Raw genomic sequence first — 22,258 nt, 5'->3', positions numbered from 1 at the left:
TGCGTGACTCAAGACCAGTTAGCTAGCTACGTGCAAACTAAGTTTTCCAATTGGCGACAAAAAGCATTGCATACTTAATGGGATAGTACGGTTTTGCAGGCGTAAAAGAATATTGAAATGCAAAACAACATTTTTTTATCAGTGTAGCGGCTAAGCAATGGCAGTGGGCGGACAGTTAAAAGCGGAATGAAATGAACCATACTGAAGCGAACCGGCATGGAGTAGTCATGAATGAATACCCCGGATTGGATGCCCAGATGGACGTGGATGTGGATGCGGGAATGGTTTGGAAATGGATGGAAACGGGTGGGCGGTTTCGCTCGGGGCGTTGGCGGTTCGCCGGCAAAGTGTGAAACTAATTTGTCAGCATGACAATAACAGCCAAAAGCCATAAACATCATAATAATATTCAATAAACATCAGCAAAATGCGCCAATTAACCGCCACCGATTTGGCTGCGGAACAAGCGATCTTAATGCCATCAAAAATACGGAAAGCGAATAGACACGCCGCCGAATGGAAATTGTGCAAGTATTTCACATTAATTGAATTATAAACGCTGCCGGCTAATAAAATCGATGATGTAAATTGCACTCGCTGGCATTTAACACCTTCGCCGCTGGAATTTCATCTATTTGGATGCCCTCCCGCTGTTCGGATCACCGCGGGGCATATGCACTTCCATTCCATGCCAGGAATTCTGTTTCCCAATCTCGATCAGTTGGATGATATATGCAACTTCCATGATGAATTATGATCTCCGTTTGGTTTTGGCTAACAAAAGGAAAGTGCACACATTTGGCACCTTAGGTATGCAATCCATTAACAATTGCCATCATAATATATATACAAAATATTGTAATAGTTACAATTTTGAAACAGCAAGCTCAAGTCAGATTAGTCAGTTGAGAAAGTATCTTGAATGCTTAAGTAATTGTATCTTATGGATACTGAGTAGAGTGTGCTCACAACTTCGGCTTGAGTTTGGCGTACGATTTTGATACTTGATTTATTTATGATACCAGCAACTAGTACCGTACCGTCCCCACCCTCGCACCATCACCCCCCCTCCCCTCTCAGGGGAGCAGGGGAACATGTTTCAGTGCCAATTGCATGCAAATCGCATGCGATGGCAGCCGCGTTGAGCTAGAGCCAAAGCCATAGACAAAGCCTCCGATCGGGTATTGGGTCCGATCTGGTCGGACTGGATAGCTATATGTCTCTGCTTCTGTGCCGATCTCCCCCCTCCACCTCCTCACCCTTTTGGAGCCCCTCGTTGAGTGGGGAAGTTGCGAGCCGCCGATTGCCGCGGGGCTGTGTAATTGTAACGCAACAATCAAAATCAATTGCTATGTAAATAAAATTGCAAATTAAATTACAAATTGATTACCTCACTGAGTCATTAATTAAAGAAAATGCTCTACGTTGAATGGAACTAAGATATTTAAGCCAGACCTGCCATTATGCTCGCTGTGGACCAGCGGCTCCAAATTGCAAACATTCTTCATCAGGCAATCTGGGTTTTTGGTCAATAACGTACATTTTACTTCACATTGGTGGCTTGAAATCTAAAAAGACTCAAAAATTTAGGAATTTTCATTTGAGGTTGGCTATAAAAAATTTGCGATTAATTTTCTTCAAAATTGTCGCATTTTTTGTAAGGAGTAACGTTATTATTTCAAAAGTTATGATAAAAAAAATTGATTGTTTTTTGCAGAAAATCAAGGGAATAATTTTTGGAAAAATGCAATTTTTACGATTGGTTTTTTCTGTATAACTTGGCTAAAAATGGTCAGGCAGTTAAAAGAATTACCTTATTTTGCTCCTAATTACCAATACTAACTATAAATATTACTTTTTGACGGACTTAGGAAAACTTAATTTTTGTCAAAATTTTCGCATTTTTTGTAAGGGGTAACATCATCCAAATTTGCAAAAATGGCGAAAAAATTGAATTTTAATTTTTAAACACAGTTCGTTTAGGAATTTAATTACAAGCTCAACGAGGCATTACATTCGATATTTGGATCATTATTTCAAAAGTTATGATCAAAAACTTGTTTTTTTTTTGCAGAAAATCAAGGGAATAATTTTTAAAAAAACGCAATTTTTACGATTGGTTTTTTCTGTATAACTTGGCTAAAAATGGTCAGGCAGTTTAAAGAATAACCGTATTTTACTCCTAATTAACAATACTAACTATAAATATTACTTTTTGACGGACTTAGGAAAACCTAATTTTTGTCAAAATTTTCGATCATTATTTCAAAAGTTATGATAAAATAACTTGTTTTTTTTTCAGAAAATCAAGGGAAAATTTTTTGAAAAAATTTAAATTTTTACGATAGGTTTTTTCTGTATAACTTGGCTAAAAATGGTCAGGCAGTTTAAAGAATAACCGTATTTTACTCCTAATTAACAATACTAACTATAAATATTACTTTTTGACGGACTTAGGAAAACCTAATTTTTGTCAAAATTTTCGCATTTTTTGTAAGGGGTAACATCATCCAAATTTGCAAAAATGGCGAAAAAATTGAATTTTAATTTTTGAACACAGTTCGTTTAGGAATTTAATTACAAGCTCAACGAGGCATTACATACGATATTTGGATCATTATTTCAAAAGTTATGATCAAAAACTTGTTTTTTTTTTGCAGAAAATCAAGGGAATAATTTTTGAAAAAATGCAATTTTTACGATTGGTTTTTTCTGTATAACTTGGCTAAAAATGGTCAGGCAGTTTAAAGAATAACCGTATTTTACTCCTAATTAACAATACTAACTATAAATATTACTTTTTGACGGACTTAGGAAAACTTAATTTTTGTCAAAATTTTCGCATTTTTTGTAAGGGGTAACATTATCCAAATTTGTAAAAATTGGCTAAAAATTTGAAATCCTAAAATTTTCATTTAATAACACAGTTCGATTAGGAATTTAATTACGAGCTCAACGAGGCATAACATTAGATATTTGGATTATTATTTCAAAAGTTATGATAAAAAAACGGATTTTTTTTGCAGAAAATACAGGGGATTCATTTTTGGAAATATGCAATTTTTACAATTGGTATTTTCAATTTTTGAAAAATTTGGTCCTTTTTCAGCAACTCCTTTAACTCAATTTACTTCTTACATTTATCCTGGGATCCTTAGATGCCAAGACCCAGACTCGTCCCACACCTCACCTTACCCCTAAGTAGCTGCACTGTAAGAAAAATAATCAACTTCTGTATACACTATATAAATACCTTTCAACGAGTCTAGTATACCCTTTTATTCTACGAGTAATGGGTATGAATAGTGCCACTGTAAAGAGGCAGCCCGATCGAAGGTAAAAACAATATATGTATATCCATTTAACAAATGTTCCAATTAGCATTGTGGGCGGCTAGGGGGCGTGGCTCAAAGGTGAGTGGCTCGGTGGTTCGGTGGGTGGTTTTTGGGTGGGTCACTTGGTCGCAAGTCGAGAAAACAAATGTCGTGCTGGGCAAAACAACGCAAAACAGAAAGGAAATCTGCAACTTCGCTTAACGAAGAACTTAACTCTCTGTTTAATATTAACAATAAATCATACTATTTGTAACTACTATGTCATTGTTTACTTGTTAGCTTTCGTTGAGATTAGGAGGATCATGTAATGCTGTTATAAGTCACAGAATTACACGGTATTTATGGATCGAAGCCAGAAATTCGGAGCGTGATCGCCGACTTTCCGTGGCGACTTCATTGTCGTTGGCACGACATTTGCTTAAATTATGGCCAGCACAGCGCCGTTGACCAAACGAGGACAGTTTGTATATATCAAATATATATATATGTATATATATATATATATATATATATGTAACTGGGCCGACTTCGACTTGGACAATGAGTGCTCCACTGGTGGGTCCGGATTGAAGCGGCTTCGATTGTTTTTTGGCCGTGCCCAGGCGCTCTGTCAATCAACCGATTGCGGGGGCGGTATGAAAATAATATATTGGGGGGCGTGGTCGACCCCAAAAAGCCACCGCTACTAGCTCTTGTTGCTGTTGTTGTCTTTCATTAGTCGTGATTAGTTTTGAAAAGGAGCACAAACTGCACAAGAATTGGCAATTTGAGCCCGCTGTCGCCATTGGGCGTATAAGTCAAGCACATTCACACAGCTATTATTATTAAATATTAATATAAATATTAATAGTATTAATATTATTAATAATATTTACTTTATTTGGAAAATATAATTTTAAAACATTTAAAAATCCCGTAGCAAGTGCTGTATGGAATCATTCAATTTAAAAGTATAGTTTTATATGCACTTTATTCCACACCCAATTTAATGGGTATCCCAACGGTCGAGCATTCAACTCCCTGCTCCAATCTTGCGCTTTTTGTTTTCTTAATTCGAAGTCGCGCCACGCGCCACAAACAACAACAAAACAAACACGCCACTTGGACATGACAAATTGCGAGCAACGTTTACAATTGAAACAATTTAATCAAACAACAATCAAAAGTGGCAACTTGGTGGGGCACAACTGCTGGGGTGGGTGGTTTGGGGGGCAGGGGACGATGGACAACACACGGTGGCAAAGCAACAACAGAAGCCCCCGCCGCTGAGTTGCACATTTCGGAGCCCCACTGTAAAAATAATTAAATAAACATATAAATAAATAAATGAACTGACTTCCCAATCATTAAAAAATCTTAAGATAAATCATAGAAAATGCTTTTACTGCTAAAATAAAATGTAATAGCCTTTCTTCAATATGGGAAACCCTAGCTGACAATTTAAAAACAAAGAAAAAGTTATTGAAAATTAGATACAGTAAAATACTTAAGCGCTTAATTAGAACTTAAGGAATTCCAATGACATAATCCATTAAATGGGTGCAAAGAAATGGGGAATTACCTACTTAACTAATTCAAAAATAGTCCAGTCAATGAAATTCATCGCAATTCATCGTTAATATCCACCAGAACGCCAGGTAGAAAGAGAGGGCACGAGGGCCGGCGAAAGAGATGGGGCGCAAAGTTGAGAAGGTGAGTGATTAATGGGCATTTAATAGCCGGTTCGCTGATCGGCAAAACGCGAAGAAGTCGTCGCGATAAATTCGATAAAAACAAAACTGTAGGCCGCTAAATGTTGCCATTTATTAAAGATAAAATATATATAGAGATATAGATATATATATAAATGTAGCACTGGTACAAGCCAAACGACAGCGGAATAGATGGATAGATAAATAAATAAATAATAAATAAAGTAAACAAACAACATCGCACCGATCGCGTTGCATTTGCATATCAACTTTTCGCATTAAATTCAATTGAAAGCTTTTCTCACTTTAGCATCATTTTGAAATTCAATGAGCCGCCCTCGCCCCCGCATTTTCGTATTTCAGACTTGAAGTATTGCTAATGTATTTATTGCCATCGGATGCGAGCACAAAATTTATGATGGCATTAAGCAAATGTTGAATGCAGCAAAACAAATAGAAAAAAACAAAGAAAACGGCAAAATTGAGCACCTAGAAATGCAAAAATTTATAGTGTTACTTGTAATTTACACGAGGCACAACACAACATAACATATCCACATATTAACCCCATGAATACTCGCCTGCCATTAGCATGGTTAATTTTATTCGCCGCTGTCAGTTTAGCTGGAACGCATTTGTTTCGCAATTCCCATTTTTTATATCCAGCATTAGCCAGTGATTGCTCAGCGATTTCAATCATGATTGATCGCTTTTTCGGGAGGGGGCTTTTCCAGGTGAGAAACTCGAAGGGTGGAACCTTCAACGGGTTACGTGATATCCTTCCATCTGATGACCAAGGGAATTAATTTGTTAAGGAGGTTTTAAGCTTAAAACGCTGATAAATTCATTAAATTATTAACAATTTTGTACTGCTTTGAAAATTCAATGTCATTTTTATCATAAAAATAAATGTAGCATTAGTGAAAAATCTAAAGAATTATTAATCTCTAGCGTATTCATAAGTATAAAAAATGTAGATACACTAGCTTAAATGTAGATAAGAAATAACTATACATTACAGTCTTATTTACATGCACATGTATATTTTCTTGTTATATTTGACATGGCACAGATGCGCCAGCAGGCGGATATTTACAAAACTACAATTTACGTTTCTCATCAGTTAAAGAGATGGCGCATTTACAAAGTGGCGCCATCGAATATCTAAAATGAATACTAAGATTTGTAGATCAATTTGAAAAATTTGTATCTTACTATATAACATACTAAAAAAAGCTTTGAGAAAATATCTAGCTTACTTATTAAAACTATCAAACAAACAAAAAAATAAACATAACTTTAACCTCGCAATTCTTGTACGTATTTAATGCTCATTTTTTGGCAAAAGATTCAGTGGATTTCAATTCTGCGAACTATAAAAAGGATTAACGAAGCGAGTGATTTCGGTCCACATGTTGCCATGAGCCAGAAAAAGAGAATTACCAAGCAGACAAATAGCAGGCGGTGCGATGAGCAGGCCACTCAACATTCTGCTATCAGATACAGATACAGATACACCCGTCTCTCCGAAAAGCAAAGATACGCACTGAGAGAAACCGACGGTGGCACAACCAAAAAAAACCAGAAAGCTGTTCTCTCGCTCAATTTACTACTTTCATTTCTAAATATTCCGTTTTTTTTTTAAATTTGTAACTTTATTATTTTTTTTTTGTATGAAGCATGTTTACAAAATAAATCATATGATCATATTTATATGATATGATATCATATGACCTTATTCTTATTTTAAAATCTAAAACATAAAACTAAAGTAAAACCAATTCTTCCAATTTCTTACCAATAAGAATTCTTATTATATGTTATCCTAGTACATCTAACCAATTATTTGAAGTATAACCGCTTGTGGAAAATATTAATAAGTATTTGCTAGGATACTAAGTATCTATGATCTTAACTACGTAACTATTTGATAACTATACTTCAAGAAAGGTGGATACAATAAGGTGGATTTAGCAGTGATGGTTCAACAGCGATCATCGACGCATCTCTGACGCAGCTCAGAAAGAGAGAGAGAGAGAGGGAGAGAGCAGAAAAGTATCTGAGAGATACTTTCGCAAAGGTGGCCGCGTTCGGTCGACCGATCCGATTCCGATTCCGACGCAGTTCGTCGACGGCGGTGCGACTACTTCTCGGATGGATTGGTTAGTTCTTGCAAGGCGCTCAACGTTTTTCGGCGCTTCTATCGGTGGTCGCTGTTAAGATATTTATTGGGAGACATCAAAAAAACCGAAAACGCAACAGTTTGTTAAATAATTTAATTCGCCGCTGCGAAGGAAAAAAGTGAAATTGCACATTACGAAGTTGGCTTAATTATTTTCTGTGCGTGTTGGCTGGTGTGTGTGTGTTACTTTTTTTTTCGTGAAACGACCTTTGCGAACTTATCGTCGTAACCAGCGAAAAAAAAAAGCAAATAGGCAGTGACAACAACAACGAGGGCTAATAATAATTAAAACAGCGTGCTGTGTTGTTGTCTGCTCGCCGAATTGTCGCTGTGTGCGTGCCCGAGTATCTGTGTGTGAGCCACTGAGTGTGTGTGTGTGTCTGTATGGGAGTATAATCTCTCAACAATTGCGTACCCCTAGTCAAGATCCTCCACTTCGCAATTGGGATACTCCCACTCCACTTACGTACATGCATATGCATCTACTCGTCATACTCCCCGATCATCCGATAGATGCGAATTGTCAGCAAGAACCCAGTTAAACCGGCAAAAAAAGGCGGCAAAAGTGCTGACCCAGCATTCGACGGCAACCTGATCGGATCACTTGGAACAGGTGAGTTGCTGCTCGGCAGTTCAATTAAGGCCAAGAGCTGAGACATGTCCATAAGAACACCCAACGTGCTTAGCAAATCAATCCAAGATGGTTTAGTTTGTATCTTAAGTATATGTATCTTTATATAATATTACACAGTTACTATTACATTTTTCATGAAACCCTAATATATAATAAAAAATAGTATGGGATTTTATTGTGAATACAAAAAAATGTTAGCTAAATTACTTGGAATATATATACCACAACTTTTATCTTTGGTCTGGAGAAATTATTGAATCACCGCAGCTTTCAGGAAACTCATAGATCGTCATGAGCTTAATCCGATTAAAAAATATGTATAAAAAATGTGCCCCACCAAAAACGTATATGTGCCCATTAGGACTACCAATGTTCACCATGTGGGCCTTTAAAAAATATTTCTCTCTTGCTAGTCAAAAAAAAAGTACATATATTAATAATAGAACAGAAGTACAATCAAATCCGAGAAATCTCGCCGCTGTCCCCTGGCCAAAAAGGAAATGGGCAACAACCCAGACTTGTTTAAAATCTCGGCAATTTGCTGTCAAGGTCCGAGAATCCGAAACGAGACTCAAACCGAACACTTGGGCATTAAAAAGTTCATTAAACGAATTCTGCGAGCCCGCCTGGATTCTCATACCCTTCCACCGGCGCAGCTGATTACTCTCAGGCAGATAAGAAATAATATTCAAACAAAAAATATATGTACCTACCTATATATACAATAAGTCAAAGCACTCGTTTTAAAGCAGTGCCATATCTATGGTGCGGCCATAGAAAATAAAAGTTAAGTTAAGATCGCAGAGGCCGAAAGTTGCATAAGCAGCTAACCAAAGGTACGCCCAGGTCTCACCTGTACAGGTGACTCAGTGGAGGGCGAGAAGGTCAGCAGAACGCTTTTGCGTCCAAGCTACACTGCAAGAAATGTGTTAAGAATCCTTGCATGCTCTATTTTTAAAACATTAGGAAAACACACAAGTTTTTACTAGAGTTTGAACAATTCTAAGATATTTTCTACTCTCATAAAATGAGTTATTAACGATATCTACGATTTTTTGCTGTCCAACTAAAAGCCATTATAAGCAGAGGCAGTGCCTCCTGTTTATTTCCAATGTGTGTGCTCCCATTTTCGTTTTCGCTGGCCTTTGATTTGTTAACCAAATAGTTTGCCAAGCTGTTTGTTTATTTAATTAGCATTCGGCTACGCACATATTTACTATATCCAAGACGATGTGGCCGACGCACTGGAGGCGACTTTTCGAAGCTACCGAAGCAAGGTTCCCGGACAGGCGGTTCTACAATTGTGCCAAGTGCCATTTGCCCAGCTCGCCCACGCAGTCATCTCAATTTATAAATAGATCTAGATTCTACACGGCACATCTCGCATCTTGCATCTCAATCTCGGCTCAAGTGTCCGCGTCTCGCGAAGATCGACGCCGGGGGCAATGAAGTGGGGCACACCGGACACCGGTGGTGCATCCGAGGCTAATGGAAAACAATTCCAGGGAAATGCCTGGAACATTTGCGAACTCAAATGTTTGCGGAGCCACTCCGACGTCAAATTTCCATTTTCAGTTCCCATTCCATTTCCATTTCAATCACGCAGCGAGTGTAAATGAATTCGACTTTTAGCTATTTACACTAAATCGGATTCCTGAGAAAATAGCTGATTGTATTGATATGTATTGTTTAAACAAAATGAGAGAAACTATGAAATTTTAGGGCTTACCTGTTCGGCAGATTGATTTTCAAACTTATTCAATAACTTCTATTCGAGAGAATACACAATGAGAAACGTATTGTTTTTTATACAAATAATAATTTATAAATAAATTAAGAAAATTTTAAACTTGTATTTTAACTACATATTTCCTTAATACAAATTCCTGTTCAAATTTTATGTTTATTTTAATATATACTATTATATAATATTTTTCCCAGCGCAGGCATACATAACGTATGCGTAATATTTCCGTCTGCTGGCACGAACCATTAATTTATAGATTGCTTCCCTTTTCTCGTTTCCACGCACAGGAATCCCCATGAGCAGCGCCCACTGAACACCAATGCCATTGCACTTGGAATTGGATTCGGATTAGCGTGGCTATACATATACTCTATACAGGATGCTGCAGCACAAGATGACGAAGCGGAAGACGCTGATCATCGGCTTCTTTGGCATCACCCTGGGCCTCTGCATCGGCACCATGCTGAAGAACTACCTGGCCCTGGAGATCGTGAAGCGGTGCAGCCTGCGCCCGACGAATCTCAAGACGCCGGCGGATATCATTGGACTGCGGGAGGAGGACACCATACAGAACTCGCAGCGGAATCTGGTCTTTGTGGGCGTGATGACGGCAAAGAGCTTCCTGGAGGGCAGAGCGCGGGCGGTGTACGATACGTGGGGCAAGGAGGTGCCCGGCCGGATGGCCTTCTTCAGCTCGGAGGGCAGCTACTCGGATGACCTGCCCGTGGTGGGGCTGAAGAACGTGGACGATCGCTATCCGCCGCAGAAGAAGTCCTTCATGATGCTGTACTACATGTACGAGCACTACATCGACCGCTTCGAGTGGTTCATCCGGGCGGACGACGATGTCTACATGGAGCCGGACAAGCTGGAGCGCTTCCTGCGCTCCATCGACAGCTCCAAGCCGCAGTTCATCGGCCAGGCGGGCAAGGGCAACAGCGAGGAGTTCGGCCTGCTCTCCCTCGAGTTCGACGAGAACTTCTGCATGGGCGGACCGGGTGTGATCCTCAGCAGCGAGACTCTGCGCCGCGTGGCGCCACACATACCCAGCTGCCTGAAGAACCTCTACAGCACGCACGAGGACGTCGAGGTGGGGCGGTGTGTCCAGAAGTTCGCCGGCATACCCTGCACTTGGAACTACGAGGTGGGCAATCCCAATAGTTGGACTCAAAGAACAACCAATTAGATCCATTGTTAGAATTCTTTGAACTCTAAAATACTCGCCTTTAAATGAAACGCTTCTTTTTCCCAAAAATCCAGATGCAGTACATCTTGCGGCACAACTCCAGTGGCCGAAATGCGTACACGGGCAAACTGAAGCGTAAGGAGATCCACAACGCCATCACCCTGCATCCCATCAAACAGGCGCCGCTCATGTACCGCCTGCACTCCTATGTCCAGGTGGGTCATCACTATAAACGCAAACATATAAGAGGATACTACTGAATACATCTAACAGGGTTTGAAAGCGGAGGAGATGCGCCAGGAGTCGCTGCTGCTGCATCGGGATATCAAGCGGATGGCCAAATACCTGGAGGTGCCGGACGAGAGCACCTACATGATGCCCAGTGTGTCACCCGAAAGCGATTCCACCAAGAGGCACTTTCAGGATCACAACATATTAGGTGGGTGGCACAACCTAAAGATACATATTATAAAAAGATACATAAAGTAGATAGAAAGATACTAAGTTAGAAAATTACGAAGATACATAGATACATGCAAGACCATTTATTTAGAACAACAGAAAACGAAAATTTATCCGAAAAACTTTGAAAAATCAGGCAGTCAAATCCGCATCCGTGTCCTGGTTGCAGAGAGTGACGCTATTGCCCAGACAAGCGGCATAGCCCATGAGATGGGGCAGCAGATTCTGCTCCATGACGCCACCGAACAGATGGGATTGCGGGCCCATTGCAAATACGACCACATCCTCGCCAGAATGCACGCCCTTCCTTCCATGAATATAGCTGGGCGTGTAGGATGCTGGTCAGGGAATAAAAACGGGTTATTTGGACCAACTACAACCGGAACCATCGAGATTACTCACTGGGACTCAGGGTCTTGCTGGGACTCTCCCGCCGTCCATCCTTGTCCAGGCTCTGCCACTTGCCGATGGCATAGTTGAGGGTGCTGTATGGCACTCCGTTCACATCCCGCTGCTGTGCACCCATGCCCAGGATGGGTGTGCCCCGCTTCGCGTACCCCGACATGCTGAGCGTGTGCGAATGATCGGCGGTGACCACCACCAGAGTATCGCGCGGATCGGTCATCTGGATCACCGTCTCCACAGCCGCATCGAACTCGAGCATCTCATCGAGGGCGTAGCCCACACGGGTTTCATGGTGTCCATGATCAATCCGTCCGCCCTCAATGAACACGAAGTATCCATTCCCATCCTCCTGCGACTTTCTCTCCAGTTTTTCAATGGCCGCCGCTGCCATGTCGCAGAGTCGCGGCAGCTCCTTGCTGGCGGCCAGGTGATAGGACATGTGGCTGTCGCTGAAGAGACCCAGCAGTGTACCGGTAGCATCGCTGCAGTTCCTCAACTCTTTCAGGGATCGCGCGAAGCAGCCATTGGGATTCGATTCACGCCACTGAGCCAGCAGATCCTTGCCATCCCGTCGCTCATCGGCAAATTTGCCCAGACCACCGCCCAGGATGACATTAAGATTTCGTCCCGGCTCCTCCTCCACCAGCTGTCGCGCAATCTCCAGCTCCTCGCCGCGCCTGCTCACATGGGCGTAGGCACCAGCCGGACTGGCGTCCGTCAAACGGGTGGTGGTCACCACTCCCGTGGCCTTGCCCGCTCGCTGTGCCCACTGGAGTACGGACTCCACGCGCTCACCACTGCCACTCTGACCCACTGTGCCGCTGTGCGTCTTCACACCGCCGAAATAGGCGGTGGCCGTGCAGGCGGAGTCCGGTGTCTGCTCGTCGATGCAGTACGTCTTGCTCAGTCCGGTAAAGGGGAATTGTTCCACGGCCAACTGTGCCTCCTCACCGCGTCCTCCGCGCCGTTGCCCCTTCAGAATGCGGGCGGCCGTTAAGGTGGTGATGGACAGTCCATCGCCCAGGAGCATCACCACATTCTTGGCCTGTCGGACGTCGGCGATGGAGTCCTTGGTTCTGGCCAGACGTTCGCGCAACTGAGTCTGCGCCTGGCTTAACCAATGCGACGATAGCAGCTCCTCCGCCCGCTGCACTTGCTCCACCATGGGAACGGATAGCGCAAGGATGGGGTGGAGCAGGAACAGGAACGGCAATTGCCTCAATTGGAGCAACATCTTACTCCGGATTTTCGGGATTTTTGGCCGGGGAAAACCGAATCCGATCTGACTGTCGCCGCCGCCAGACGTTCGTTTTAAAGGCCAACTCCGTTGGGGAGTATGGAGTATCAAGCCAATCCACCGGAAAATTAACAAGCACCACCTGGTGGGGCGTGTTTCCATTAGAGCACATTTGCATTGGCCCAGTTCCAAGTGAATGATATGCATAACACGTAGATTGCCTTCATAAGTCAGAGACTCCGTCCACTAATCCATTCTCTTCACTTTCATCCACAGGAATCAGTCCGGAACTGAATAAATTCGTGCCAGCAAGCACCGACGACCTCCTGGACTGGTCCTTCATTGCCCGCAGCCTGTACTCGGCCAGTTCCGCCAATCCCAAGCAGAAGATCGACTCGGCGATGCGCGAGGGACTGGAGGATGCCATCACCGAGGTGATGGAGAACATCAACAACTATTCCAGGCAGCGGGGTCGCGTCATCGAGTTTCGGGAGCTGCTCTACGGATACCATCGACTGGACGCCCTCCACGGCCAGGACATGATCCTCGATCTGCTGCTCATCTACAAGAAGTACCGGGGCAAGAAGATGACAGTCCCGGTGCGAAGGCATCTCTATGTTCAGCGCGCCTTCACGGGCATCTTTGTCAAGGAGGTGGACGAGGACTTCTACAATGTCACCCTGCAGCAAAGTGAGTGTTATATTCTATTTCAAATATGTATACCCATGTGGGGCAGTAACATCTTGGAGAGATAACTTATATGGTTATTGTAACTGCCCTTTCTCGACGACAGGTCTCCTGGGCAGCCTGTTCCAGAAAGGAATGGCCCGCTTGAGCAGCCACTTCACGATGCCCAGTGGACTGCTGTCACCGACGCAGGACAAGATCGTGTTCGTCCTGCCCATCGCCGGTCGTCTGGGTACATTCGAGCGCTTCCTGCGCACCTACGAGCGCGTCTGCGTGCGTGGCGAACAGCACTGCGACCTCCTGGTGGTGATCTTTGGGTCGCCGGACGAGCTGGGCGATCACCTGCAGCTGCTCCATGATCTACACGCCCGGCATGTCTACCAGCAGGTGAACTGGATCCAAAGAAGCAGCGCCTTCTCCCGTGGCGTTGCCCTAGACGTGGCCGCCAGATCCTCGTACATTCGTCAGGAGGACATCATTCTGTTTATCGACGTGGATATGGTCTTCGAGGTGGAGACGCTGCAGCGCGTGAGGATGCACACGCAGCGGGGCAAACAGGTTTACCTGCCCATCGTCTTCAGTCAGTATGATCCGCAGAGGAGGACCGGTGATGCTGGGGGATCCGAGGACGAGGGAGACACGCCCAGGATCGACGACGAACGTGGCTACTTCCGGCAATTTGGGTTCGGCATCTGTGCCATCTACAAGTCGGACATACTCGATGAGGATATCAACGGATTCGACAAGGACATCACCGGCTGGGGCCTGGAGGACGTCAAGTTCCTGGAGAAGATCGTGCGCGTGGGCACCAGGCAACGGGGCTTCCTGGCCAACACCGCCGAACTGGCCATGGACTACAACGAGGCCGCTGAGCAGTGGCGCAGATTGAGTGTCTTCCGTGCACCGGATCCCACGCTGGTGCACATCTACCATGACATCAGCTGCGACGTGCAGCTGGATGCGCCGCAGTACAACATGTGCCTGGGCACCAAGGCCAACTCCCTGGGCAGCACGCGGCTAATGGAGCAGCTCTTCCACAGCAGTCCCGAAAATGTCCAGTTTGCCGCCGACTTCAATCGGCAAAAGCAGCAGCAGCAGCAGGCCAGGTGATGATCCAGATCCAGTCCCATCCAGATCCAGTGATCCCCGCCAGCGCTCCTGCCACATAGTATTATGCTAAATGTTTCCTACATGCCAAAATAATTGGTAAGTCCCTGATGCTAAGTCCATGTACATGTAAGGCCAATAATGATGAAATGGGTGAAACAACTGTAAATTGATAGGATAGGTTAATACAATATATACATATGTGGACATTTTCATGACCTGGTACATACCATTTAGATTTAAAATGAAACGAAAATAGATTTTGTATGCTGAAAACAAATGAAATGTAGATAAGAGTAAACGGAACATTTATGGCGATTACATTTAGTTACCAAAAATCATTATTATGTATCATTAACATTATTGTTTTCTAACCAAAGTCGCTGAAACCATTTAAAATTGTTGTTAGGAAATAAAAAGTATTTTAATGGTTGTTAGTCCCTTCGAAATAATCAATTTTTTTATATACATACATTCAAACATTTTAGAAATACGTTTCGGTTGGGTTTTCAACTCTAGATAGCTAGGACATTCATACATTAAGATGTAGCCATGTATGCGAGATGATTCCTGTTCTTAAAATGTAGCATTAAGTGTTTAAACAAAATCGCATTTCAATGATAATCGTAGTGTGGATACTTCTTTCAATAATAAACGATTCGATTGTACAAAAGGAGCTTTTGTATTCATACAAAAAGCAAGTCTTTTATTCAACGTTTCAGCGTTTTGTATACAAGTAAATACTGCAATATTTTGATTATTATTTTATAAAATGAGAGGTGTAACTATGTTATATGAGAATTGTATGGTCATTTTAAAGATCACATGTCATTATTATATTATTATTATATTATTACCGCCCACTGTTGAGACAGCTTTCGGTTTTGGTACGGTTTCGCATCAGCCTCTTGTTTTTGTGTTTTTGCGTATAGAAGATATGGTCAACATATCTTTATACGTAGTCCACCGGTTCTATGCCCAGGACGGCCAGAGCCGTATTCAGGACCTGTCTCACCGCCTTGATCAGGTAGATCCTGGCGTACAGGATCGGCATAAGTTCATCGCGCTTCTGAAGAAGGACCTTCTTATGATAATAAAAGCGACTGAAGGCGGCAGCCAGGTTCTCAACGAAGTGCACAAGCAGATGGACACCGCAATTACCCTGGTCCAATTGTTCCATTGTGTACTCCATTAGCTCCGGAAAGGTAAGGAGGTAGCCATAAATCAACTCCCAGTCAACCTGCGCATAAAGGACATAGAAAATCATAAAATGACAACAGACAGCAAACAAAAATCACATACACCATCCTCTAGAACGCTAAAATCGATCTCATCCAGCAGTGGCAGTCTCTCATAGGCACCAGTGCTAACCTCATGATGAAATTTGCGCAGCAGCGCCTCCATACGTGCCGAATTGTACAAGATGTACGAAGCACCCTTGCAAATTCCCATTCCATGGCGCACCACACGCACGGCGCTGGAGTGGCGCACCACAAAGAGATCCACAATCACGGCAGCGGCTCCAAGACGCTTCGTCAGCGTCTCAAGGCTGCTCATTCCTACCGGACACATTCCGGACCGTTGCGTGGCCATCAGCTCCATATGCTTGCGGCGCAGCCTACATTGAAGGTGCAGAATACGTGCACGAAAAAGAAAGAGATGCAAACATATGAGTTTTTAGGTTAACTTGGAAAAAGAGCTTGTCGAAACATGTACTGATATAGTACATACATATGTATGTACTTACTCTAAGTACTCGTTAACAGTCAAAAAGCTGGCGCCCATATTCATGGGGTCCAAAACAGGACCGCTTGTGAGGCACACATGTCTCACGGGCTGCTCGCGCTTGCAGCATTTCTCCAATTCGACAGTCACACAGATGGTGTCCTTCTGGCGGTCATTCGGCTCCACAAGGCGCCAAGACGAGTAGTCAACCATGCGCAGCAGTATCTTGTATAGTTGCTGCACACGATAATGGCGCAAGTCCTGCCCGCCATCGACGGCTCCGGCATCGGCTTGCAACTGCAAGCAAATGGTGCGCGAATGGTTGTTTTTTGCCGAACGGCCGTAATCGCCGCGCAGCGTGAGCACAGATTTAAGCACGTGTGCAATAATCGGATGGCGCTGGAAACGCAGAGAGTAGCGTTCCTTGTTCAGCACAGTGACTTCGAGGAGCGGAAAACGCCACATGCGAGACTGCTCGATCAACTCCTGGCGCTCCACCTCGCTGGGGAGCAATTCGTCGCCATCGATGCGCAGCTTCAGACCCTGCATCTTCAAATATTTTTGCCAGTAACGCGGAATAGCCACTATTGTCAAGTCACCCCGCTTGGTCAATTCATCGTTGTTGTAACGGATCAACTTGCCGAAATTCTTCAAAGGCAACGGAGCCGCAGCGTCGCCGCCAGACTCATCCGTCTTCTCCGGCTGGGTCAAAAACTCGATTAGCTTCTGGCCAAACTGCACCATTGGATAAAAATTCATTTTTCACTAAATAAAATCAACTTCTCCTGCCTGCCGTCAAACGCAAATCTTCTGAATGCCGACACGCGCAAATCTTCTCTTCGCCGATAAATGGTTTTACAGATAAGCGCGAAATATAACAATTTAAATTCCGTTGAAAATAGTCCGACTTATAGAAATATAAACAAGCACTTGTAAAGTATGAAAACTTGAAATGATATGCCAGTAATGCAATAAAAGGTATTTCGAAGTTGTCCTTCTAAAATGCTTAATTTGCTGAAAAACAACCACACGCCAGACGCACTTTTCGTAAAGGAAAGTCAACGATAACAGAATCGCTAGAGGTGAGTAATCAAATCTACAAATAATCGATACGAAATAATCTTTTTTTTTGGACTTACGTTTTACCACTTTCAAATATACCCCTAAGCAGAAAGGGCCTGTACATTTTTATTTAAAAAAGAAATAGACAAACAGGAAATAACCCATCCTAAAAAATATACGATAACTAATAAAACGATAATAGCGCGAGTCTCGTGATTGCCACACTGAGTGTCAGGTACCGAAAAACACGCAAGTGCCATCCCTATTTCAAAAGAAGTGTTTTCTTGTTGCCTGCGCGTGTTGCGAATTTTGGGAGCAGCTTGAGCAAGAGCCATAACGCAGGTTCAGTCCGAGATCGGAGCAATGTCCAACAACCTGCAACCGCGTGTGGTGGACCTGGGCGTGGCGTGCCTGGTCTGCCTGGCGGAGGAGCCCGAGGCCAGCTCGATCTATGGCCACGACCCGCAGTCTCCTCATATGCTCATCCTGGACAAGATTCGCTGCTGCACCAGCCTGCAGCTGGACAGCAGCCCGTCGCAGATGCAGCGCTTGCCGGACAAGATCTGCAAGCAGTGCCATCTGGAGTTGTCCGTCTCTTATCGCTTTCACGAGAAATGCACCGCTGTCCAGAAGCTATTTCGCTCCGCCAGCCGCGCTACCTCGACCTCCGCCGGCTCCGGCACCGCAGCTGCTGCTGCTCCTGCTGCTGCTGCTGCTTCTCCTGTCCCTCCGCTGGTCGATAAGCAGCAGGAGCAGCTTAAGCATGATCTGGAACAGGCTCACGTTCGGCTGCCTGCAACACTGAAAATAAGGAGGCTCAACGTGGATCCCTGCTCTTCCAGTTCAGTAAGCGGTACAATAACTACCAGCACGGAGCCCTCCGAGGATGTCAAGGAGGAGAAGGCTGATTCACTTGCCCTCATACAAGAGGGAGCCATGGCCTTATCCCTGAATGGCTTGCAAGCGCCGGATCCTATTACTCAGCAGGCAGAAGAAAAGGACCCTGAAAGACAGCAGGATGAGGATGAGGGGCAGGCCAAGATGCTGGGACTGGATCCCTGGGATGACGAAAACACGCCGGAGCATCTATACGAGATCGAGACTCCGCTCATCGATGAGTCTGTGGTGGCCAGCCCGCCGTTGCCGTTGCCGCCGACTCCGCCCGCCAACCATCAGAAAAAGCGCACATACCGTCGCGCTTCGCCCAATGTGAAGCAGGAAAAACTGCCGGTGACGGGGAACGTGGACGATGATTTCAAGGTCGGTTCCACGACCAAACGCCGCAATTCCGAACGCTCGCCAAAGATCTGCGAGGTGTGCGGTAATACATACAAGTACCAGCACGCGCTAAATGCCCACATGCGGCGTCACAACAACGAGCGGCCATATTCCTGCGAGGTGTGCCAGAAGGCGTTCATCTCGAACGTTGAGCTGCGACGCCACATGCGCGTCCATACCGGCCAGAAGCCCTACAGCTGTCGCCACTGCGAGCGTCGTTTCTCGGACTTCGGCAGCAGCAAGAAGCACGAGAGGATCCACACCGGCGAGCGGCCGTATGTGTGCGAGGTGTGCAACAAGGGATTCGCCTATGCTCACGTTCTGTCCGCCCATCGGCGGACGCACACCGGCAAGAAGCAGTTCCAGTGCACGCAGTGCGACAAGGGTTTCACCAAGAAGACCTATCTGTCGGCTCATATGGAACAGCACCGTGGCTCGGGCAGCGGTGAGGCATCGGTCGCATCGTCATCCGCGGATGCGTCCAGTCGCAACAGGAGTGCCTCCGCACGGAAGGAGCCAGCGCGCAAGGAGGCGTCGCGCAAGCAACAGCAAATACCCGAGTCCTTCTCGCTGGACTCCGTAGAGCTGGAGCAGACGAAGGTTCTCGAGGAGTGCATTGTGGCGAATGACTTCATGTTCAACGAGGAGGACAACGCGGAGCAGGAGGCCAATCACCGCGAGGGGCTGCAGCATGACGATTCCTACCCGTACGTCGGTGGCTATCAGAGCGTTGACTCTGTCAAGGAACTGGTCGGCGATCTGCTGGACACCGAGGAGTTCTGTGACGAATCCAAGTACATGATAGAATAGTATTACTACCGGGACAACTAACCGCACCACTAAGGGGCTGTCTCCACACAAGGATGGCACCAAACTTCCCCACCCCGTACCATTTAGACAACCAGGCTAAGAAGCGTAGCTCTAAGAAATCGGTGTAAATAAAATGGAGATACTCGGATAGAAAGCTTACGAAATATTGGATATTTTTTATGGAAAGTGGCTGTAAATAGAAGTTAAATAGTAATGAAAATGAAATATTACTTAAGAGGAATATTTTTTGGGGAGCAATTGTGCATTTATAATCTAGCTAATTTAAAGAATAAATGAAAAGGTAAGAAATGTTTATAATTTTAGTAAGTTTAGTAAGTTATGCTCATATTACTTTAAACAAACTGAGGACTTTGATTCTTTAGAAGAAATGATGAGGAAATAAATGTTTATTATTTTAGTAAGTTATGCTGTTATGATAATAATACTTTAAACAAACTGAGGACTTTGATTCTTTGGAAGAAATGATGAGGCAATAAATGCTTATTATTTTAGTAACTTATGCTGTTATGTTACTTTACTTTACTTTAAACAAACTGAGGACTTTGATTCTTTAAAAGAAATGAAGAAGTAATAAATGTTTATTAGTTTAGTAACCTATGCTGTTATATTACTTTAAACAAATTGGGGACTTTCAAGACATGTTTAAATAAAAATTGGTATACGTGAACAGCGAGTAGCGAAATTCGAGAGCCAGACGTATGTATCTGAAACTAAAGTCAGCATTTCGCAAAACAAATAAACTTTATTTGAAGGCTACCATTGAAAAATCCAGACTTCTTAACTCTTCAGCTGACTTAAGTTAAGGCACGTACTTAAGTTTAACTTTCATCAACCCCACCAATCGAAGAAACAATAAGAAAACGAAATTGTTTCTAAGCAAACTGTGTAAACAAAAGCACGGAGAGATGCTGTTTAGAGCGAATAAATGCCACGAGCTCGAATTTTTGGCCATCCAGAACAACTGTTCTAACCATGCACAGTGAACAATCAGTAAGAGAGACGTTTGAATTTTATCTAGTTTATTACAGTAATCGGGTTAGTCAAGTTAGTTAGGAAACACCCAAATGCGGCGTGCTTTTTTTTGTGACCAGCCAGGTAGGGGTATAATTGTTCTAGGGTTGTTCGTTCACGCCAGCCAGTGGGCACTGTGCCGACGCGAACCGAACTTGGCCACGTTCTTGAACCGGTTTTGGCGGATCGCTCCGGCGGGGTCAACGTTTCGCCCTTTGGCGGACGACACCGGGACATTAACATAATTCATATTGATATAGTTGGTGTACAAAAAATTTCTATATATATATGTATAAATGTATCAAAATTTAGACGGTATGGGGATGCCGAGGGCGAGGAATTTGGGATCGGTTTTACAACACGCACACAACAGACTTTTAGATGGAACAATAAAACTTGAACATCGCAGAGCAGCGGCTAATCCTCGAAGGTGATGCGTCCGGGTCCGTGGTTCTTCATGTATCGCCTGTACGCCTTGTATCGTGGATTCTCCGCCAGCTTTTTCTTCATCTCCTCGTCCTGTTCTGCCTTCCAGGCGACGAAGTTCTCGCGCTTCCACAGCTTCAGATGCAGGTACTCCTCGATCAGCTTGTCCTCCTGCGCCTCGAACTGATGCTGGCCCATGCCCAGGTGCCGACGGATGAGGTAGAGCTTCTGCTCGCGGCCATACGGCTGCTTCATCACCGTGTAGCGCCAGAACCACTGCGCGTGCCACACGATGAACGAGAGTATCGTGTAGGGGCAGATGATCAGCTGCACCCACAGCACATCCCAGAGCGTCGGCTTCGCATAGCCGCCCTTAACGTCCATCTTCTCCTCGATCACCCGCCGGATGATCCGTTCCAGCTCATCGCGCTGATCGTTCTTGGACATACGATTCTTGCCCTTCTTCTGGATCTTTTCCTGGATCTCGTCGCGAGCTATTTCCAGGGCCTGGTTCCTATACTTGGGCACCGTGGCAAAGTACTTGATGGCCGAATCGTAGCGCTGCCAACCGGAATAGTACTGGATGACGGACACAATGGTTAGGACGACCACGATCACCACGCGCACATCCACCTTCGGCGCCACGCGTCGCCGGTAGTAACGATAGTAATGCGCATAGTATGCATCCGGGTTGTCCAGCATGTAATCGTAGTCCGTGCGCGACTCCTCATCTCGCAGGATCTCGTAGGCGGTGGCCACCAGCTTGAACTGCGTCTCCGCCGCCGCCTTGGCCTCGGCACCTCGATGCAGATCCGGATGATAGCGCCTCGCAAGCTGGCGGTATGCCTTGCCGATCTCCGACTTGGATGACTCTCTGGTGACGCCCAGCACGTCGTAACAGTTTTCCTTGCCACAGTACAGGCCCTCCAGCAGGCCTAGGGCCATTGTGGGCAGCAGGGCCAAGAGCACCAGTCGTAGTCCGTGCGTCCGCATCTTGGATAGCGCTTTCACCCTGGGGACACGTGTAGCTGCAGCTGAGGCAAGAGGTGGTGCACAGCTGGCACTCGTTGGCTGGGATCGGATCGGAGCGGATTGCTTGTGGCTTGGCTTGGTCCGCAGCAACTGGTGGCGGTGGCGGTCGCGTTGGCGCTGCTCGTCCGTCTGCTCGGCGTTTGTCCCACTGAAAAGTTGGCCGCCGCTCGTTAACCAGGTTGACTTTGGCCGATAACCGCGATAGCTCGCGGGTGGGTAT

General features: G+C 44.8%; 5 protein-coding genes across 5 annotated transcripts; 2 read left to right on the top strand and 3 right to left on the bottom strand.

The window, feature by feature from the left end:
- The first annotated feature begins 7,151 nt into the window (after positions 1 to 7,151).
- Positions 7,152 to 15,370, top strand: LOC6619939 (chondroitin sulfate synthase 1). The gene is made up of 6 exons (XM_002044115.2): positions 7,152 to 7,821; positions 9,877 to 10,733; positions 10,850 to 10,990; positions 11,049 to 11,214; positions 13,156 to 13,569; positions 13,673 to 15,370. The coding sequence occupies exons 2-6, from the start codon at positions 9,969 to 9,971 to the stop codon at positions 14,674 to 14,676; spliced, it is 2,490 nt and encodes an 829-aa protein (XP_002044151.2). The 5' UTR covers positions 7,152 to 7,821; positions 9,877 to 9,968; the 3' UTR covers positions 14,677 to 15,370.
- LOC6619940 (alkaline phosphatase, tissue-nonspecific isozyme) lies at positions 11,313 to 13,119 on the bottom strand. Its single transcript, XM_032724549.1, has 2 exons — positions 11,640 to 13,119; positions 11,313 to 11,575 (listed from the first exon to the last, which is right to left on the bottom strand). Exons 1-2 carry the CDS (start codon positions 13,084 to 13,086, stop codon positions 11,370 to 11,372), a joined length of 1,653 nt encoding a protein of 550 aa, XP_032580440.1. The 5' UTR covers positions 13,087 to 13,119; the 3' UTR covers positions 11,313 to 11,369.
- Positions 15,337 to 17,157, bottom strand: LOC6619938 (DALR anticodon-binding domain-containing protein 3). The gene is made up of 3 exons (XM_002044114.2): positions 16,421 to 17,157; positions 15,976 to 16,291; positions 15,337 to 15,913 (listed from the first exon to the last, which is right to left on the bottom strand). Exons 1-3 carry the CDS (start codon positions 17,155 to 17,157, stop codon positions 15,626 to 15,628), a joined length of 1,341 nt encoding a protein of 446 aa, XP_002044150.1. The 3' UTR covers positions 15,337 to 15,625.
- Positions 17,158 to 17,716: 559 nt separating this feature from the next.
- On the top strand, positions 17,717 to 19,707 carry LOC6619937 (protein krueppel). The gene has a single exon (XM_002044113.2). The coding sequence runs from the start codon at positions 17,824 to 17,826 to the stop codon at positions 19,546 to 19,548; it is 1,725 nt and encodes a 574-aa protein (XP_002044149.1). The 5' UTR covers positions 17,717 to 17,823; the 3' UTR covers positions 19,549 to 19,707.
- An 864-nt stretch (positions 19,708 to 20,571) lies between these two features.
- LOC6619936 (dnaJ homolog subfamily C member 25 homolog) lies at positions 20,572 to 22,206 on the bottom strand. Its single transcript, XM_002044112.2, has one exon. The coding sequence runs from the start codon at positions 21,997 to 21,999 to the stop codon at positions 20,998 to 21,000; it is 1,002 nt and encodes a 333-aa protein (XP_002044148.1). The 5' UTR covers positions 22,000 to 22,206; the 3' UTR covers positions 20,572 to 20,997.
- Between the last annotated feature and the right edge of the window lie 52 nt (positions 22,207 to 22,258).

This window comes from Drosophila sechellia, chromosome X, assembly GCF_004382195.2.
Source record: "Drosophila sechellia strain sech25 chromosome X, ASM438219v1, whole genome shotgun sequence".
Taxonomy (NCBI): domain Eukaryota; kingdom Metazoa; phylum Arthropoda; class Insecta; order Diptera; family Drosophilidae; genus Drosophila; species Drosophila sechellia.
Note: the sequence above shows the minus strand (reverse complement) of the source record. Positions and strands in the feature narration are given on the sequence as shown.

Coding starts and splice junctions, on each gene's coding strand:
- LOC6619938 (XM_002044114.2), bottom strand. CDS start 17,157: ATGAATTTTTATCCAATGGTGCAGTTTGGCCAGAAGCTAATCGAGTTT. Junction 16,292..16,420: donor ACTGTTAACGAGTACTTAGA/GTAAGTACATAC, acceptor CCTTCAATGTAG/GCTGCGCCGCAAGCATATGG. Junction 15,914..15,975: donor TTAGCGTTCTAGAGGATGGT/GTATGTGATTTT, acceptor CTTTATGCGCAG/GTTGACTGGGAGTTGATTTA.
- LOC6619939 (XM_002044115.2), top strand. CDS start 9,969: ATGCTGCAGCACAAGATGACGAAGCGGAAGACGCTGATCATCGGCTTC. Junction 10,734..10,849: donor CCTGCACTTGGAACTACGAG/GTGGGCAATCCC, acceptor CCAAAAATCCAG/ATGCAGTACATCTTGCGGCA. Junction 10,991..11,048: donor GCCTGCACTCCTATGTCCAG/GTGGGTCATCAC, acceptor TACATCTAACAG/GGTTTGAAAGCGGAGGAGAT.
- LOC6619940 (XM_032724549.1), bottom strand. CDS start 13,086: ATGCATATCATTCACTTGGAACTGGGCCAATGCAAATGTGCTCTAATG. Junction 11,576..11,639: donor CAGCAAGACCCTGAGTCCCA/GTGAGTAATCTC, acceptor TTCCCTGACCAG/CATCCTACACGCCCAGCTAT.
- LOC6619937 (XM_002044113.2), top strand. CDS start 17,824: ATGTCCAACAACCTGCAACCGCGTGTGGTGGACCTGGGCGTGGCGTGC.
- LOC6619936 (XM_002044112.2), bottom strand. CDS start 21,999: ATGCGGACGCACGGACTACGACTGGTGCTCTTGGCCCTGCTGCCCACA.